General features: G+C 46.4%; 3 protein-coding genes; 1 reads left to right on the top strand and 2 right to left on the bottom strand.

Annotated features, from left to right (window-relative positions):
* Positions 1–5,099: 5,099 nt before the first annotated feature.
* On the top strand, positions 5,100–5,461 carry FFUJ_06250 (uncharacterized protein; the record flags this gene model as incomplete). XM_023579554.1 has 2 exons in its annotated part: positions 5,100–5,128; positions 5,185–5,461. The coding sequence occupies 2 exons, from the start codon at positions 5,100–5,102 to the stop codon at positions 5,459–5,461; spliced, it is 306 nt and encodes a 101-aa protein (XP_023432369.1).
* Positions 5,462–10,283: 4,822 nt separating this feature from the next.
* FFUJ_06251 (uncharacterized protein) lies at positions 10,284–12,980 on the bottom strand (the record flags this gene model as incomplete). XM_023579555.1 has 2 exons in its annotated part: positions 10,284–10,549; positions 10,607–12,980. The coding sequence occupies 2 exons, from the start codon at positions 12,978–12,980 to the stop codon at positions 10,284–10,286; spliced, it is 2,640 nt and encodes an 879-aa protein (XP_023432370.1).
* Positions 12,981–17,367: 4,387 nt separating this feature from the next.
* FFUJ_06252 (probable GMP synthase) lies at positions 17,368–20,099 on the bottom strand (the record flags this gene model as incomplete). XM_023579556.1 has 19 exons in its annotated part: positions 17,368–17,387; positions 17,445–17,636; positions 17,698–17,734; positions 17,788–17,980; positions 18,052–18,089; positions 18,144–18,187; positions 18,333–18,386; positions 18,438–18,508; positions 18,568–18,598; positions 18,652–18,807; positions 18,870–18,928; positions 18,986–19,023; positions 19,079–19,242; positions 19,293–19,406; positions 19,469–19,597; positions 19,650–19,678; positions 19,730–19,911; positions 19,963–20,001; positions 20,055–20,099. 19 exons carry the CDS (start codon positions 20,097–20,099, stop codon positions 17,368–17,370), a joined length of 1,635 nt encoding a protein of 544 aa, XP_023432371.1.
* Positions 20,100–20,674: the final 575 nt, after the last annotated feature.

Here is a 20,674-nt window from a genome sequence, read left to right on the forward strand (position 1 = left end):
GCGCGGCCCTGCAAGATATACTGCCCCAGCCTGGCAGCCGACGGTCTCTGGGACTTTAGTAATGCCGGGGTCCTTAATTACAGGGCGTGAACCTGAGTGAAATCACACTCCTGACTTGGCCTGGCTTGGAACTTGGGCCCGGGAGAGCGGCTTCTGATGCTCACTGGGCAGCAATCACAATGAAATGAGCGGAGACACGATATCCCTTCTTCGCGACCCGAGCTTGCTGTAACGCGCTACCAAATCCGCAATAGCAAGCCTGGTTCGAGCAAGACAAAGCACTTGATCAGTGTTGATGTAATTACTGTTGTGCCTGGGCCCAAAACGAGCAAAATTGGGAAGCAAAACAAGACAGATGGCGGCCATGTGAGGGCAGGGGGCGGGGAGCTACACGGCAGTAACGTCCCCCACCCAAAGACCGGCCACCCCTACAGACTGGCCACCTCATTCTCAACCCAGCTACCTAATTTATATATACTTTAAATAGTTATAACTCTATTAATTTAATTCTAATTAATTTTAAATTAATTCTAATTAATTTTAAATTAATACTAATTAATTTAAAATGCCTTCTTTTACTAAAAAAAATATAAGTGCTATATTTTAAATAGTTATAGATAATATATTAGTAAATAAAATAGCTAAAACTTATAGTATTAACTATTCTATACTTTAAGGTTAAATTAAAGGAAATATAATACTAAAAGAAGCCTAAAAACCTTACTAAAAGCTCTTTAATACTTAAGAAAAAAGTCTTTAAGATTAAATTATTATTTAAGCTAATTTAGAATACTTTATATTATATTAGTAAGTTAGAGAGTTTGCCAGTAAAATCGCTATCTATAATAGCTTTTTAGAAGGTATTAAAAAGAACTAATTATAGGGCTTTTTAAAATAAAATCTTAATATTAGGATATTAAAAGGTAAGAAAATTAACTTTAATTAATATTATAAAGCTTCTTTTAAATTAATAAAGGCATTCTTTATACTCTTTATAATACTAATAATATACCTAATTAAGTAGGGAAATAGATATAATATTAATAAAGTTAAAATAATAAAAAGAATAGAAATAAACAGTCTATTTTTTAGTTATTAGTTAAAGAAGTTAGTATTTATTTATTAGCCTGGTTTTTATACTTAAATTATAATTCTTAAGTATATCTTAGTAATTAAAAAGGTCTTAAGACCTATAGTTATTTTTAAAAGAAAAACAGTTTAATAATAATATTTCCTTAAGAATTTAAACTTTCTAAAAGACTAAAAATTTATATATAATAATAAGGGCTAGATAAATAATAAATTAATATTAATTTAATTAAGAAAAGTCTTTATTTTATTAATATAGCCTAAAAAGAAAAATAAACCCTAACTTTTTATTTTTAATAGCTATAGAAGTTATATTATAGAAAATTTCCTTTAGAAATATTATAATAATAATATATATCTATTATTTTTTCTTACTTATACTTTTTATATCCTTTAGTTATTAAATATTACAGTTTTTAATTCTCTAAAGAGGGCATATTATTATCTTCTTTTAGATCTTATTTCTATCTCTAATAATAGTTATATTAATAAGATTATATTTCTATATACTTATAATAAGGCTTAAAGAGAAACTATTATAAAATTTAATATAATTACTAGCTTTAAAGCTACTAAACTGTAGCCTATAAACCTAATAAAGGTTTTAATAAACCTAATAGTTATAAAGATACCTTTTCCTGCTATTACAGTAAATTTACTAATAAAAGAGTAGAATTTAAGTCTCTTAAAGACTTCCTATTTATCTATATAACTTTAGTAAGCTTTAGGCCAAGTCTTAGCTTCTATAATATAAGATCTAACTATTAGGCTGCTTTTTAAGAAGATTAGCAGTTAATTAGACTGTTATAACTTTAATATTAAGTAATAAAATAGAGAAATAAGTATTTTACAGTAAGAAAATTAAAAAAATTAACTAAAATAGTATAAAAAAGTTATTTATAACCTAAATATAAAGTTTATAAAAATTCTAATAATAAAGAAAGCTTATAAATAGATATAAAAAACTTTATAATTAAAAAGAATAGTAAATAAAGTTAAGAAATTAAAATTTAAAGATTTTTATATTAATTTCTATATAAATATTTATTAACTAAAGTTTTATTTAATATAAAAAATATAGTATTATAATAATTTATTAATTAATTATAATATCGGGTTTTTGGTGTTTTAGCTAAGGTGGCCAGTCTATAGGGGTGGCCGGTCTTTGGGTGGGGGATGTTAATGGCTAACCTACCTTACCTATCAGAGGCACCAAAGAGAATCCCAACTGGTTCTGGTTGTGGAAGAGCACTGGCTAGCGCAGCGTATCCGGCTTAATTCGGTACCTGTAATTATTGGTCCCTCAGGCTAACTGAACGGACCGTTGGCAAAACAAGACGTCGTGGGCTTCGATGACTGTAGTGGGTGGAACCGTTGCCTGTCAAAGAGACTTGGGACAACGCTAACTCTGGTCGGTGCGGGAAATGGATGAAGCAGGGACTGCCTTAGTTTAGTTTGTGACGAAGCGGGAAAACAATGGCCTAAATAGTAGATGGCTTCCCCTTGTATAAACAGCATCCAGTCCTGTAAAGACAAATAAATACCTAGGTGCTTTGCTTGGGGAATAAACGACCGGCGGTCTGGCCACGGTTCACCTAGTTATGCGGTGTTCAGCTCGAGCACGCAAGTAGTTCAGATTGTCGGTGATGCTATAAATGTTTCCGTCCCTTATCGGTGATCTTGTGGAATGTTGCTGTGCGAGACGCAGTGTGAGATTGGTTGCATACATATGCTTAGATCTTCAATTTGACCTAAATCTTGTGGCAGCACGAGCCTTTGTGGCATGCGTTCGAGGACAAGGGCTCAGGCAGTCCACATGGATTGCTGCAGATTGATGATCTTGACATGGTCACACGGGTGCTAGAATCGGCATCGGGATGACCAGCATTCGCGTAGCTGGGCACAACCAATCGAAACATTGCGAGTATGTGGATGTTGCACTGGACGATGCGTTGTGCGAGGAGTGGTTGGTTAGGTATTCCTATGGAGAACAGAGAAACTGGCTATAGATGTTGTCCTTTCTTCTTATTGCTGCCTGCCGATTTTAATTTCGCTCCTCCCCACGTTATGTCAGGATGACAAAGGAATACATCGGTGTCTACCTAAGTTACTGGTATTTTAAGCTTTGAAACGGGTGGACTGAAGCAGAGACAATTTGAGGTTGGTTCTGGTCGTTACCCTCTTGTGAGACCAGTCTTCCACCTCAAGCCACCGCGTTAAACTTCTCACTAATTTAAGACCAAAACGCGCACCTGGACGGGATAAACCATTGCGTATGTGGCAACTCTCTACTGTGCAGTGTTTGAGCGGTCTGGGAAATTCACGAGCAATTTGAATTCTATCCTGGATGACATAGCAGAGTTATACCCGACAGATCTACTCCTACCAGGCTGGGGGGCTTGTGATCGTCTCGTGGCCCATACTATAAGCTTGTAACTGCTCTTGAGCATGTCCCTTGTTGTTGTCAGGTTTGTTCTTCTAGAGACATTCTCTCCATATTCTTTGTGCGGCCAGGGGGGGGGACCCTGGCAGCCACCCTGCCTGACAGAGCTACTGGTATGCCACCTGGCTACTCGCGGGAGTACGTGCAGATGACAAGCCTTTCAAGGAGCAGGGTTCAGCACCAGACAATGGTTCCAGAAAATAAAAAGTTGTACAGGGTAGGCAAGGCAACACGAGTGATATACCTATTTTGGGCACATATAACGAAAGAAACATGACAGAAAACATTCAGTATGTAGATAGTATAGTCACTTGGTTATTATTACGACTGTTGAATGTTCTGTCCAGTATTATAGCAATATAGGTACCTATGTCGGGTGGTCCGCGAAGGCCTTGCCAGACTTTTGATTCTGACAATGGAGGTTGAACTACCTTGCGTATGGATAGTACCACCTGGTGGTATCTCAGTAGCGATGTGGCCAAGCAAGAAAGCAAGCGGATTTTCCAATTCCCACACAACGCATAGACAACTACAGGGTTATCATCGCACTCGTCGAACCAGCATGACCAGACTGGTGTCCCAAATGCATGCAATATGCGACCGAGTTCCAAGTTGAGCATTGCATCGTGGTGGGAAGCCCCTGTTTAAGGTTCAACGTCCAACGGTCAACCTCAAAGATACCGTCGTTACCCAACCCGGTAATTGACCTGAGTGCTGGGAGCGGGAGACCAGGGTTGTCGCGGGTGGTCCGTCGACTCGGAGTTGTGGAGATGGTCCATGGGGGAAGATGGAGGGGAGGCATGAAGCTCAAGGGAAACCCCTTGCCAGAGCCCGCGGCAATGGATGACCCATGGCAGTTTATAGTCCATGTGGCATGAGGTAGCTTAAACCTCGTGCACAATGATAATCGAAGGTGAAGAGCGAACACACAGCGACAACGCTGGGCATGACTTTGAACATGAGCGATCAATACCCCCAGAGAAACGCAGGCTGACGCTGCGTCAAATGTATGGACGGAAATTTTACTCAAAACGACGCAATCAATCAAATAAGCGGCCGACGTTACGAGATGACAATCCGAGAGGCCACCAACACCAAATTTAGTTTCGAGATACCCACTTGAGAATCAACCATCATGGATTAGGAACCACCAGAATAATGACTATTCTAGTCCTGGAGCAGAGATGTCCCAATCTTGGCATAAGTGCCGCTGATAACTGAGCCTCAGAAAGAATTATTTAGCGCCAGCACAAATCACAACTTAATATATGCCTGTTTGTTCATTCACATTATGCGCATTCAAGCCTGGGAGAACGTGCATTATAGGTTACACTGGACTCGCCGCGACGAAGGACAACGTAATACGTACACGGCATGTACGAACTTGGTGCAACAGTGCATCTCTTTGCTGGATCTATAACATAATGGACGTTAATAGAGACGCCAGTGGGCAGCGGTGAATGGGGTGAAGGGGGCTATGAGATGTACCTAGGGGTGCAAGGGAGTAGGTACCGACGTGTATGTACCTCGATGTAGATATGCTCCAACATCCTGCCCTACGGAAAGCATGACGCCCACGCTCCTGCCAAATCTCATGTGAGTTCGACGGCTTCGAATTGTGGCTCTCTCCTTCGCCAACGGCTTAATTACAGGGAAGGATGCCCCCACCCGAGGCAAAGTGGTGGCTTGGAACATGTGCCGCACTTGGACAGCCTCCCGCGCCTTGTTCCTGACTCAAACATCAAGGTTTTGGACCAACGTCAACAACGACGACGACATCATCACCATCACCACTACAACCTTGAGGTCGGACTTGCGAATCGACATTCAGCAGCGAACACATCAACATACAGGGCATTTCATCCGCAGTGCAAGATCATGTCCAGACCTCTCCAGAATATGGGTACACCATCTGTCTCGACTTCGTAGTGTCTCTCTCGAGCCTATTAGAGACAACCACCATCGCTGCCCTACTACTTACTGTACATAGCTTGTCGTTATTTCGCCAGCTGCCAACGCCCAGCGCTATGTATGGTGCTAGCCGTCCCGATGCCTCATGCAGAGCAGGTGGGGAGTGGTGCACAGTCTGAGGGACTTCTGGAGTGATGGTGTGTGTGAAGCCTTGCTCTGCAGAAGTTACTATTCCTAACTTGGGCTCTAGTTAATTTTAGGATGCCACTAAGTCGGCCCAGAGTCAAACTCATCAACATCTCATTTCCCATCTCATGCACGGCTGACAACCTGTGGTCACCAACCTCGGCCATCGCGTTACATGCTTGATGTCGAGTCTGCAGTTCAAGGGACCTTCTCACTTTGCTCTAGTGTCGATTGTGGCATCTTCAAAGAGCATGCAAAGTAACTTACTGCACTGACTTGTGGACCGATATTCCCTGTGGTGTTAATCCACGGAAGCAACTGTCGAAAACAACATGATCACTTTTGCATTACAGTCCATGATTGGAGTCCAAGAAACAGCGCAACGGCATCACCGCCACTGAACCCGTGTTCCCCGCTGCGCTCCGAGGCACAGCCGAAGGACATCAGGATGGAAGCTGGCTTCACACTCAGCCCACCTCGGAGTTGCAGCCTGAATACGCATCTTCATTGTATGTATTTGGATGTATTCGATGAATGCATATCATTTCCTCAAAGCCATTGTACGTCGTGCCTGCTCACACGCTCCAATTCTGCAACCTCATACCATGAGTTATCTGAGCCCTGTCTGTCGCTATCGTCAGATCTGGCCAGGACCTTTCATAGATCCGCGATTTCTTGACACTCGTTCGTCATGGGCTTGGTTTGCGTTTGATAGGCACCACCTGTCAACATGCACAAGGCTGTCACAGACCCTGACCCGGTACTGCCATACACGATGTACGATCAAGGGCCCAGAGGTGCTGTGCCTAGTTGTCGCCGCAAGCTAACTCACGAACCTCTCGACGAGGTCTTGAGCCATCCTCGCAGCCCTACCGCTCAAGATTGATCTGGGCTCAGGGCTTAAAATCGTATCCTGGCACAATCTCGGGATTTATGAACCAGATTGTCAACACCTAACCTTCAAACCGAGAGCCATGATATTAGCAGACATACGGGGCTATTTTTGAAGATCCTTAACGAGCAAGAACACCATTACACGCCACAGATTAGTTGAGTCACCCCTATCTTCTACAATACCCATCTCGGAACCGTATACGACCAGACCAACGATAGTTATGATACAATGTCGCGCGCGCCAACGACTTTATCTGACGAGTCTTTGCACCTTCAATCTCTTTTACTGTAGTTACGTCCTTCGTTGGTTCCTACCGACCCATGTCTGGAATGTCGGTCAGGGATGTGAGCCCACACTCAACTCGAGCGACTACCAGCCGTTGTGGGACACTGGGACTCCGTGTCCGGCTCGACCAGGGTCCGCCATTTCCAGGCACAGCCAAGATGCACAGAAGGGGTGCGCCCGTCATCCCCGGACAGGGGTGCTTCATAGGTACATACAGCACAAGTATTCAAAAAGACTAATCGAGACGACATCACCGGCAAGGGGTTCCGCTTCCACGGTGGTTCGTGGGAGAACTTTGCGCGTAAAGACCTACAGATAGCCTCCTGGAGCTCTGTAACCGAATTTAAATTTCAATGTGTAGCCGAGCTAGACCCAAGCTCCTAGGGAGGCTCTCTTCCTATTCATCAACTCAACTGCCGGTGCTGTTGACGGATCCACCTGGGCATTGAAGAAAAACAGCCCATACATCTGATTGAGATCCATTTGTGAATATGGAGCATGATTACTTTACCTCAGGTTAGTTACCTTCGCATTAGATCAATGTTGTTTCCATGTGCAGTTACACAACTACCTCACAAAGCCTCTCACATAAACAGCTTAGCATTAGCGTGAATGATTGATACAAATAAGTATATACTACTATTTCATGACAGAGATAGAAGGAGGCCAACACCTACTTCAGACTCATTAACAATGACAGGTACCTTCAGGAGCCTTTTGTTACCTCATATTCCCAAGACAGAAAGCATTCATTTGATAGTACAGAGGCAATTGGACGAAATGCTGATAGGCGATGACAGAAATCCGATGTTGACGCATACCTATCAATATCACAAGAAGCTTACAGTAATCAAGGGTTAGGATATAGAGTATCTCTACTTGAACGCCGTCGAGGACATAGACAGTTACTGTCCCTCACATCAGTGAATCAAAGGACAATTGATAGGAGCCAGAGGACCCATAGCGAGTCGAAAAACCTGGCCACGTTGACATGAAGACTGCACCGGTACGGAGTATGGAGTATGAAGAGGCGGCTTGGGAAGCACAGGAACCTTTGGAGTCAGTAAAATCCACTCATACCATCCGCAAAATTGCATGCATTGACTATTCGTTCGTTCTACCCAGCCACTACCGCTAACTGAGATAAGCTTGAAATCATATGAAGCCCGATTACTGTCCCACAATAGTTCTGATGGTATCCTTTTAAGCACAATCATGAGGATACAGAACTACAAGCATGTGCTGTGGCCCGCCGACTCAGTTGGAAAAGCTCGTTCGTACCGATGGCAAACGAGAATCTACATACATATCTGTACATGCTAACTAGCACATGGTAGGGATTGCAGGTCCTGTCAACAGCTGCTTGGAATAGTAACCCCTGCCATTTATATCCCGTGAGATCCCTGACATGCTGCCTGTTTCCCCACGCGGCTGATATCTTATACTAGAGACGCAAAGCTAATCTTCAAATCCATCGTGGTTGAGACTATTGCCTCTACTCCGTACCAAGAAAATGCATTCGGAGGCGGAAAATATCCGCCATCTCCTCAAAAATGTTGAGACATGCCATTTATTAGTCTGGAAGCACACGACACGGCTCATTGGCCGGCTAGAGTCGTTCAAAGCCACGCAATGTGATAAGATGGGGGAAAGGGGTAGAACAACTTGCATTTCCAGCGACCATTCGCGGTAGGCTGCTGGTTGGCCTCTGGCCTTTCTGCCTTTGTCACAGTCTAAAATCATCTCCGAAGGGGTGGAGATCTAGACGTGTCTTTCTTTATTTGTCCCCGCCACAATCAAGTCAGAGATCGGCGGTTGGGCGTCGTTCGCTCCCCTTGGGACGTGGCTGCTGAGTTGCTATTCTTGGGATGAGTGGGCAAACAGTACAGTAAAACATTTGATAAGTTGACACCGAATGGCTTGTCTTTGTCTTGTGCCAGCCTGGAGCGGTCACGACTCGTGGCAGTATCATGCAGCCGCCAAGTCCGTTTTTACACTTTGAACAAGACTAGGTCATCTACTAGGTGCTTCTACAGCCGGAAGTGGACACTTGAAACGCATGCATTCCTCATCACGGCTTCTACTTGTCCAGCTCTGATCTCATGTTGACTCAACACCGCACACGATGTAAGACAGCGAGTGACCTTTGTACACTTCCTGCCACCTCCATTGTTGTCATAGAGGTGTCCGAGCAAGTTCAGTCACTAGGCAGAGCTTCTTAAATCCCAATTATATGGTCGTTTCGTGCACAACACCTGTTTGTTCGCACATTCGGGCCCTGATCGTGATAGTCAAGCCACGGTGGTAGCTTCAACTCCCTGCCGAATTTTGCACCGCCAATATGTGATGAGTGCAAACAATTACCGTAAACGGGGCAAGTTCAGAGATTTGACGTTATTGGGAAGGGTGAGAGGGGTCGGTATGATTCAGCTTCATTCCTCTCATGCCTCTACCCGTGCCCGGCGCATCAAGATACTTGCAGGTAACATCATGTCCAAACGTTCTGCTTCAGCGTGGAGGTGTCAATCAATAGACGGTCTTTTCGTTCATGATGTATCAGCTAAACTACGGGTAGCGGCTTTGAGCCCAGACTGGGATGTCGTACGACATACTGTGCTGGAGGAGATGGGTGCTTATGGCTCGAACAGATGTTTGGACGGTGAAGGGAATGAAACTACGGAAGCCAGCATAAATGTGACGAGGAAGCTTTCCGTGCGAAGCCTCGACTCCCTCTTTCATCCTGATGCGGGCGCTGGCATAGGTTATGGTTATTGTCACGACTTCTGTTACCATACGAAGCGGGCATTGGACTGGACGCATCTTCTGGGTCCTCCAGGATGAAAGGGAATTAGTTGAACTTGTTGCTGCTAACTCGGAGGTTCGTTCTCACAATGCCGTGAAACATGAAATGGACCTGGACAACAAGAGCAAATACGATACCCGTAAACTCCTTAGTTAGCAGCCAAGAAAGCCTCAACCTCTCCATCACATCTTAGGCCCATCTCTTCAACATTTTGCCACTGTAGGCACCCGATATAAAATGTTGCTACCCAATCTGCGACCTGCCGTCACTAGTCTTCTTTCTCCAGTCTTCAAACTTGGAGACAGTCTCGTGCCGTTGTAACAAGATCCTCTGGGCCGAGATCTGAGAAATTTGCGAGTCCACTGTTGAAACTCTGTTTCTTCACTCAGAACTATGTAATCATACCAGTATGGGGTGGACGGGTGCCAAAATAATGCAGAAGTAATCTGAACCAGAAAGTATTGTATTGTATTTATTTTATGTTTGTGTATCCAGAATGCTTCGCTAAATTGCCCGATTTTTATGCTTCATATGTAATGTGTGATAAAACGCTCAATGTATACCCGATAAAAGAAAGCCCGCCATTGGAGTCATTCGATGCAACGCTTAAACACTCGATCAAATCATTCAGCCATAGATAGTGGTATGGTGATTCAATACTCTTTCTCTCACTAAGCCTCAAGCACGGGCTCACGTTCTCGCTGAGATCGGTGATGGTGGTGATGATGATGGTCCAAATCCCTTGACCGGGTGTCATATTCTTCCTCATCTCGGTGACGCCTGCGTCGTTCACGATCGCGGTCACGGTCCTTGTCTTCGTAGTCTGAAGAGTCATCGTCTCGATGGCGGCGATGACGATGATGTCTTCTCCTGTCATCCTCGTCGCGGTCACGATCCCGATCCGTATCACCACCATCGTCGTCGCGGCGACGTCTCTCTGTTTCATAATTAGCACCAGCTCAAGCCAAGACTGAAGCCTAAATGTAAAACGTACCTCTCAAGACTTGTGTGGCTGAGGCATATGCCTGAATTTCCTCTTTGCTAAGTACTCGTAGTACTATGACAAAGTCATCTCTGACCTCGAACCTCTCTTTGCCAATGGTCAAAGCCTCAGGGTTAACAACCTTGCGGCTGATCTTGGTCCATTTTGCCCCTGCAGGTGCTTCTCTGGCTTTCTTGTCTTCCTTGTGAGGTGCAACCCCTTCACGAATGGGATTCGGCTCCTCTGGGAAGCTAACCTTTGGCTGCTTCAAAATACCCTTGAGAGGCTTCTCATCCTTTTTATCGCGAGGCGGCGATACTACACGGACTTGTTTGTCGTCCGGAAGGGTCTGCTGGGATTCGCGGCCACGGGGTTCTTCTTCAGGGTGACCAGATGGCTTGGAATCGGGTGGTGACCGGGAGTCTTTGAATGGACGAGCTTCTGTTGCTGTTCTTGTTTCTCGAGCAGGTGAAGAGGACTGTGACTTATTTTCGACCACGACCGGGATTTCCTTCTCCTTTTCTTTGTCAGTGGTCTTCAAGGCTGCCAGTTGGTCCTTGAGATGCCGCAGTTCAGAAGTATCATTCGGATTGAAGGCATTTGAATCGCGACGTCTCCGAGTGGACTTTTTGGCTTCGTCCGAATCAGATGACGAGATGACGGCTTCAGTGCTCTTACGGGACTCCCCGTTTCGACGACTGGTCTCTCTGGAATCACGATCCTGGTCACGCTGCCTTGATTGATCACGCTGTCGCGATACATCTCGCTCCAAGATTCTTGGGCGTTCACTTTTCATGGAATCTCGCCGCCTGTCACGATCTCGGTCTCTTTCACGTTCACGTTCGCGTTCGTCATCAGAGCCTTTACGTTTGCCGGGATCTTTGTCGCGTTTGTCGTCGTCTTTGACGGCAGGCACAAGGCCTACAGCAGTCGCAGCAATACCCAGGCCAGTAGCCACCTTGTCACGGAACCGAGTACGCTCCTTCTCGTCATCATCGCTCCCTTTCTTACTCTCACGTCTCTCACGGCGAGTGTCTTTGGAATCAAGCCGGCCTCGGCGTCGATCATCGCGCTCATAATCAGCATCACGTGGCAAGTCTTCATCTGATCGCTTTTTCGGTTGTTCCGGGCGACGTTCACGGCGATCATCGTGCTCGTCAGCAGTGTCAGTTCGGATGCCGAAGCCACGGGAAGTAACCCTGTCATCTTGGAAGTATGGTGCCTCGTATGCGCGCTCAGGCTCATAAGTATGCTCAGATTCTGGCTGATCACGAAATTCTCGCATTTTTCTTTCGTCTTCCCGGCTCCGATAGTAATCATCGTGATGCGAAGAACGGGGTGGCCCCTCTTGATACAACGACACTGGCCGAGGTCGTCTTGTGATTTCCGTAGTCGCAACAAGGGGAGTTTCCTGTTTTACCACTGTCGGTTCGGGGGTCTTGGAGGGCATTGGAGCAAAATCCCGTGGGCTTTCGTACCCTCGAATCTTGTCAAACCCTCGTGTACTTGGTGGAGGACCACCCCGGTTATCGTATTGCCGATTGTTTGGGACGCTAGTTGTGCTTGTAGTTATGTAGTTGCGACTCAAGTCTGGGCTGGTATCCACGTTGAACGTTCGCTGATCAGCATTGTAGTTGACATTCGGGCGGTAGTAGCCACGGTCGAAACTCTCACGTCTGCGAGTCCTCGCAGGGCCTGAATGATCGAGATCGTAGCGAACCAGTTCACCGGCATTAGTGTACTGATAACCATCGTCCCCATAGTCGATGTTGCTAGAGCTCTGGCGGGGATTGTTCTGGTATATAGCAGAATGGCGACTGTTGCGGTAGGGGTCGTCGCGTACCAAGCTGTTGCTACGGTCTCTGCTGCTGCGAGCATAAGCGTCGTTTCCTGGCTGATCGGCATAGGAGCGGGCTGTGCTGCGTGAACGTATAGATGAGGCAGGTTGTGTATAAAACTGCCCATCGCTCGAACGGTAGTCATCCCTCAAGGGACTTCCGGGGCGAGCATTAGAAGAATGAGAACTCGTACCGTTGGCGCGGTCCTTCTGGGTGGTCATGACAATTACTGGGGGTCGACTGGTAGAATCTAGTGTGGAGGACCGCTGGGAGCGTGTGACATCCCGTGTAGTCGGTCTGTGTGAACGAGGGTCCTGAGTAACGGCGTACGTCCGGGTGGTGGTGTTCGGGGTTGGTGTTGTAGAAGTAGTTGTAACATATCCTCGTGGTGTTGTCGAAATGGGCTGCTGTCGGGTCGAGGTCGGCATGACGTGCATGTCACCAGCATACAAAGAAGTGTAGCCAATGCTTGATGGCAGAGAAGTTCTCGCATGGTTGGCGAAGGTGGCCGCTCGTCCCGAGGACGGATAGCGATGACGGTCCGTCATGATGACGTGGGGCTACACAGGATTGCGAAGCCTATCTGATCGCCGAGCTGTCGAACTATGTGTGCTGTTGCGAGCCAGCTGCGAGAGAAATCTCGAAGGTACGAAATCGGAGGCGAGTCGTGAGAAACGTTGGACAAAGGACGATGCCGTGGAGAAAAGCGGTAGCGTTGGGACGCCAGACGTTGGACTGGGTGGAGGCAGCCGTGGCGTATCGTTCCGTGGTGCAGGATGACGGCAATCAACCTTACGGTAGGTATGTACTTTGAAGCCAAGGCCACGTGAGGAGGGGTCGAGCTTGGTCAGTCCTTGTCAGCGTGGACCGGGGACCAAGTAGCAGGGTCAGGTAGGGTAATGTCTGATATTATGAACAAGACCCAGGATTCGTTTTGCGGCCAAATACAATGTCTGGTTACCTAGTTCGAGGCTTGACAGGGAATATTTTGTTGTTGTTGTTGTTGTTGTTATTATCGATGCGCTTCCGCTTAGAGTGGTGGCGTTCAGATCGGATGACACTGATTGAGATGACGCAGAGTGACCAGTAACACTGTGTTTCAGAGGATGTAGTTGAAAACAGAGAACAACGAGGACAGTTCTCTGGTAGAGAAAAGCCGAGACTGCAATTGAATGCACTCGGAGCTCAGCAGGCCGATTGAAAGGTGAATATGAGTGAGACTCGGGCGTATATAATGAAGAAGCCGGTTCGCGAGGACTATCTTTAGTGTACTGAATGGTTGGGGCTAGTTCAAGCAGTCGGTCAGCAAATTTAAAGTACGAAAGTGGGATCTTCTAGTAGATACTTACAAATCGTAAATGCTGCTATGAACAGAGTCGAGGGAGGATACAATGGAGCTATCAAGGCGTCTTGAAAGACAGCCCTTCTTTGTTCTGCTCTGTGCGTGTGCTCTCTCTTCTTGTATGAGGGTCCACCACCGAAAAGGTGGTCAAGGTGGGGTGAGGGGCAATACCGAGAGGACCAAGAATTATGGAGAGATTGGGAAGAGTTGCAGGGAGAAGGAAGAAGGAAGAAGGAAGAAGATGGAGGAAGAGACAGTTGATGGTGTTTGTTTTGCGGGGGTTGAGGTCTATCTCCCGGAACAAACCCTCGACAACTCAAGGCGCCGAGCAAAGTAACAGACTATTGCACTCCGCTATGGGTAGAGCAACTATGTTAGCTGCCCAGTGCCAGCAACCCCTGATCAGTAACTTATTAGTAGAGGGTGGTGGGAGTACCGATGACGATCGATGCAGTGGCGTGGAGAACGGTGACTGCAAGCTGTATGTAAATGTTGACTCAAAGTTCCTATGCAATCGTTGTCTTCAGAACAGACCAGGTGTGTGTAATGATCTCGGTAAGAGCCAGAGAGCGAGTCCCCCGCAATTGTCAGCACCAAGAGCAGGATACCTTAGGTAGGCTCCTTGCCTAGGTCGGTAGCCAAAGCTATCGAACTAACTTGAGGGTTGTTATTTACCCGGTTTGGCCTTTTTGTTACCGTACGGACCTCTTCCTAACAGCACAATAGTTAGACAATTTCTCTTCCACATCATCTACATTTTATCATCTCGACAACACCAGACATTGGCTTGTAGGTACCTCAAGAGTATTCAATATTCCGCCGTTTCTGAGCGGAGTTTTCAGTGGCACTTGCTCAGCCTTCCTCGGCTTTTCACCGGGCTTCCTAACTCAATTGAGTGATGGAACCTCCCAGTATTTGGGCTCTTAGAGAGCAACAACGGGGACAGCCGACGAGAACTTGAGCCCGAAAACTCAGATGCCCAAACCTAACCGTATGAACAAACAACCTTGATCCCAGGCTTAGGCTCAAGGTCAGGCTCGGGCTCGGGCTCGGGCCTTGGGCTGCGAACGGGTCCACTGGGGTAGTCGTTGATACCAGGGCGGGATGCTGAGGTACGTATCTATGAAGCGATTCTGGGTTACGGAGCAGATTTGGTGGAGATGAGTCTTTCAGGCTTCGATGTCAGGGACAGGGACCTCGTGAACCCTTGAATTCGAGGCGAATAGTCCCAGACTAAGGCCAAGGGGGCTGTCAGACCCGAGCTAGAATGTTCAACCGTGCTGATTCTTGAATCATGAGGCTCTGCAACCATGTGCCCATTGAGCAGATTGGTACAAGATTGACGCTAAGGATGTGAGAGAGTTTTGGCGTGGCAACGTTGGCTTTGGCGGTTGAATGGCGCGATGGTGGGTTGTGTAGTCTGGCGGACAATGACGTCTCGCCTTGGGCTTGTTTGGCTTTTAGAGTTTTACTCTGCGCCGAGTCCTGTTATTGTTGCTTGTGGCAATGGAATAGCTGCAGTATGCTGCAACAAGAATTATCGATAACAGTGACAAGGAACAGGAACTTCAACAGATCAAGCTCATTAGGTTGTTGCTGGGAGTGAACTATTCGATGAGAGCACGGCCTGCCTCTCCCACGCTCTCTGTCTTTGGCACCTAGCTGTTGGTGCTGGGAATGTAGATCCGAGCGCCGAGATGAGTAGGAACAAACCAGACACAAATAAGGCTATACCCGGCCGTAGGGCAACTCATTGAAGCCTTGCCAATGCTAAGAATAAATGAATTGACGATTTGTGCTTGGCCCTCGGCTTTGGTGAAGTGTAAGTGGTGTTGTTTCAGTGAGATATCTGATATTTCACTCTTCAAAAAGCGACGAGCGGTGCCTTTCTTTTAAGACAATATAAACTGAGGGTTTTGGCAAGTTGAGTTGGGCACAAAAGAACCGCCAAATAGGATGGGACTTCTGGCCTCAGACAGCCACGTTCTTAACATTGGCAAGGCGTGTTGCTCAGTAAACCAGAGAAGCTCCTTTGTGGCTGTTCTATTTTTGTTATGCGCGTTTGTCGAAAATGATAATGATAATGATAATGATAATACGGAAACTAGCAGTTGTCCTATTGTGATTTCCGAAAGGATCGGGTTTGAAAATTCCAGTAATCATAATAAGGGGTGACAGTCATCACCAACAGAATCGTCTCCCAACTTCATGCCATGACTGACCGATGACAACAGAACGTACCCCTTCATCCAATCACTTGTGTCTCTATCGGCATTTATGCAACGTCTGCGCTTGGGCTGTCCAATCGCAAAACAATGACATTCCCCAAGACATGTCCCAAGCGCCTACTGAGACATTACTCGTTGGTGCTGGTGTATCGAGTCAGGGAACGGGCCGCTGTCAAAGCCACAGCATTGTCTTATTCGATAGATCCCCATGGACATATCAGAGCCCGCATCAACTTGCAGATGTCATTGAAGGTTATGGCGGTGCCTTTCACCGACCTTTTCAAGTTACGGGAGATCTAGATGATTCGCCTTCCATCGGTCAAACAGAAGGCCGAAAGCCCTTGTAATCTTTAGACTATGGAGATCCATCAAGAGGACAGCCCGAAAACTGTGTCCCATGATCCTTGATTTTGTCACTATGATGTGAATATTCAGGTCTTCAGGTGACAAGTGACAGAGCCCTGCGTGAAACCAGATAGCCTCCCAATTTGGAACATCGGCTCCTTGACATTGCTGCTCCTGGTCACTCTCTTTCACGGAAAATCCTATCACTCCACGTATTGATCCTCTCAGGAGCCCGTCTTGATCTGCCGCTGGTGGCGGACATCAATGATGACAACGACCACTGAGGACCTATAGACGCATCTGTGAAGATAATGACTCCACGGCCGCGGTTGAGCTGCTTCTCGATCTTGAAGTGCTGGTCTTTGGCTATTCTGAGGCAAGGCTTCTACTTCAACCAGAGGGTCTGTGAAGGGCTGTTCACAAACGCGTATATATCTATACAATTCTGAAAACGAAACAGAGTTATGATACGTTTTGATCAGCCAAGGGCATCCTTCTCACAATATGGGGTAAAGTGCCCAATCAATACTGTTCTATAAGGGGATAAAAGGGGCAGTGGTGTCCATCTGGCTGCACAATGCTGGTCTTGCCGAGTATATTCCCCCAGAAGTAGCATTTTAAAATCCGACCTTGAATGAACCGTCTCAGTAACCTCATCACCGGTTGTGAAGCCGGATGGCTTGAACTGAGTAAAAGTGGTTACCATGTAACCTGAAGAGACCGGCGCCAGTATTCTCAAAAGAAAAACATAATCATTGAATTCATGAGACTACGCAAGGTAAGTGCTATCCTTGATCAAGACTCGGAGGTAATTTGGCCCGTCACTTAGCCTGGATTGACTTCCATTGCAGAGTCGCTAGGGCGTCGAGTCAAGTCGTAACCTCCTACTTCGCAGATCTGCAGCGCAGACACCTATCCCTTTTTTCGGCAAATCTATTCCATCCGTCTAAACGCCATCTCGGGTCCGCGCTAAAAGGGCCGCCTGGAAAACTCTTCTCTGAACTCGATCGGCGAGCAGTATCACTCCAATTCAATCGTTCCTGTCGGTCTGTTAATATCACAAGCATGCGAAGGAGAAGCATGCAGGAGGCTCTCACCTGGAGGCTTAGACGTGGTGTCGTATACCACTCTCGCGATGCCATCGACTTCGTTCACAATGCGTCTGCTAATAGCCTTGAGAAGACTCCACTCGAACTCGTAGGGCTCAGCACTCATCATGTCCAAGCTGGTCACGGCTCGCAGAACACAGATGTAGCCATACGCTCTGGCATCACCCTGCACACCGACGGCTGTTGACGAATGCAAGTCAGATATCGATACAAATTCGTAAAATGCGAGAAAAGGGGTTACCTCTGTTTGTGTCAAGCGCGGCGTAGGCTTGGGTGACCTGGCAAATCGATTAGTAAAATTTCTCTCAAATGATAGGTGGTCGCGTCGAACCTCGTCATAAATTCCAGCCTCGCGGATCATGGAGATGAAGATGTGGTCCGCCTTGCGCACAATTTCGACGCGTTCGCGGGTGACTTCGCCGATGATTCTAATACCCAAACCAGGGCCAGGGAAAGGATGTCTCCCAATGAGCTCCTCATGAATCTGCAGTTGGCGTCCGAAAGCCCGCACTTCGTCTTTGAAACTATGTATTGTTAGCGATCGTGACAAGTGATGACACTCTGATCAGATTCGTATTCAAGACTAATCACGTACAGTTCTCGGAGCGGCTCAAGGAGCTTGAGGTGTGCCTCCTGTTGTTTATCAGTATCTTCCCATTAAACAGCTGGAAAGTGGGCGCAACTTACGCCGTTTTGCATGCGAGCAGGAAGACCTCCCGCATTGTGGTGAGCTATGCAATTGTTAGTGTCTATAACGCCATTCGCGAGGTGCATAAGAAGTTGGGATAAGGGATTTCCCTTGGTGTTCAAAGCGGAGGTTTATTTTTCCTTCTCGCTCCCCCAACGACATAATAAATGAAGAATGGGAAGACTTACATTTGATGGTGGAACTGGCAGCTCCCTTGAAACTCAAACTTTCCACAATATCCGCTATATCGTGTTAATATTTCCGATTCCTGTTGAGCAAAGTCAACAACTGACCATAGAGTGTTCCCTGAAGGAACCATTCGACCTTTCCGGCAAACGGTGTGTTTTCTGCTTCCTTCTCGATACTGTAAAAAGAAATTTAGTTAGTCTTCCGCGGTTCAGAAGAGGACAAGCATATGCTTACCGGAGTGCCTCAATTTCAAAAAGATCAATAACTTTGTCTGGGGTCAGCATGGTAGGCTAGTCGACTTCCAGGGGTAAGTCTCACAGGTCTCTCCGATAATCTTCCTCTTGGCTTCTGGCTCCGTGACTCCTGCAAGACGGCTGAAGAAGAGATCAGATCCGTCCACCACAGTCAGGTTAATCCCCAGGTGCTTGTCCAGAGTTTCCTTGACCTGTTCGCATTCATTCAGACGCATCAGACCTAAAGCACATTAGAACATTGTTCGTAAGGCGCAAATACATTGTTAAGCATCAAAATCTCACCAGTGTCCACTAGAATGCTCTTAAAGCGGTCTCCAATTGCTTCCGTCAATAATTTAGCACTGTTAAGCGTCAGTAAAACAGTGTTCGATACGGAGCTTTTGACCTGGGTATCATACGCCACAGTACTGTCAACACCTCCGGAAACAGCTCCGATCTGCAAAGTAATTAGTAAGTTGACATAGAACGTTGGGAAAGATAGGAACACATACAACCTGTGCTTTGTCGCCAACCAGCTTTCGAATTCGAACAATTTCTCGCTCTGAGAAGTTGTCCATCTTCCAGTCCGCTCGGGCACCACAGATCTTGAGAGCGAAGTTGGCGATTATGTCAGTTCCCCGCTCTGTGTGAGAGATCTCGGGGTGGAATTGGATGCCTGTCATCTTATTAGTAAAGGTTGGTGACAGCTTCATGAGACACACATACCAAAGACAGGCTGAGAATCGTGGGCAATACCAGCAAACTCGCTGTTCTTGGTGGTGGCAATGGTCTTGAAACCATCGGGTAGATGAACGAGCTTATCAAAGTGACTCATTACAACTGTAGTCAGAGAACGTTAGATATCATAGCCAGGCCAGACGAACAAGGTCTGCAGAACGAACCATTCAAAGAGTCTCCCAATCCCTCGAAGAGACGGTCAGCATGGTTGCCAATCTTACGAATGGCCATCGAAGTCTCTCCGTATTCACGGGCCACGCCAGGTGCCACATTATTTGGGTTTACTCGCCATGCTGGATAGCCGTTAGTCAATAATCACTCGGATATGTCCAGGGGGCGTAATACCAATTAGTTGACAGCCATAGCAAACTCCCCTTCATGACACATTAGCAGTCTTTTCATCATTCTTTTGGCGTTCAACGTACAACACAGGAACTCCGAGCTCGAACACGAGCGGATCCACGTTTGGTGCATCGGGAGAATACACGCTTGAGGGACCCCCGCTAAGAATGATCCCAACGGGTTTCCAGGAAAGATCTTTGAGCTTCTGAGTACATGGTAGCATCTCAGAATAAACTCCAATAGATCGCAGACGTCTCAAGATGAGCTTTGTTTAATTAGAGTCTTATCACCCACATAGCAGGAGTAGAAAACAAACATGACTGGTCTGGGATCCTAGATCCAAGACGAGGACGGTCTTGATAGCATTGGTCAGTACTACATCGGGATTTGAGAATTTTTAGTCCTTACATCGAAGGTAGCATGCGGCGGCGCCGCGTCAAGTGTTTCGCTCATTTTTGGAAGAGATTTCTTGTCAAATCTTCCGGCGCGATAATTGTAAGTGGTTATACTGGAGGGACAAGGGACCTTGCAAGCATCTACGCGAAGCGAGCAATGTATAACTAAAAAAGAAAAAAAGAAAAATTCTATTTGGCTGACTCATCTCCATACAGCCCTACCGATGTTAGTACCGGTATCGCATCAAGGTGGTCAATCTTTATGAAATCCCGTTAATTTCCGTAAGTACATACTCTTAACCATGTTAATCATTTAACCAGTACCTAGCCCTGCCAAGTCCTAACCACATTTCCAAGTACTCCGGCTTCGTTAGACGCATACCCCGATATCTTATGATTGTAACACAGAAGCAAGCCTCTCACAGTGAGCGATGACAACAGCGCTGATTTATAGTAGCAGTTTCTGGCGACATCTTATAATCGAATGGTTACTTTGCACTCAACGATCGAGAAAACATTCAAACAGGTCTGTCTCATACAAATTGGTTAGGTCAGCTCAAGGCAATCCCAATGTTCTACTGTCGTTCATATTGCAGCACCCTTTTAGTAGGTGAGAGAATCAGTCACATTTCT

This window comes from Fusarium fujikuroi, chromosome FFUJ_chr06 (genome assembly GCF_900079805.1).
Source record: "Fusarium fujikuroi IMI 58289 draft genome, chromosome FFUJ_chr06".
NCBI lineage: Eukaryota > Fungi > Ascomycota > Sordariomycetes > Hypocreales > Nectriaceae > Fusarium > Fusarium fujikuroi.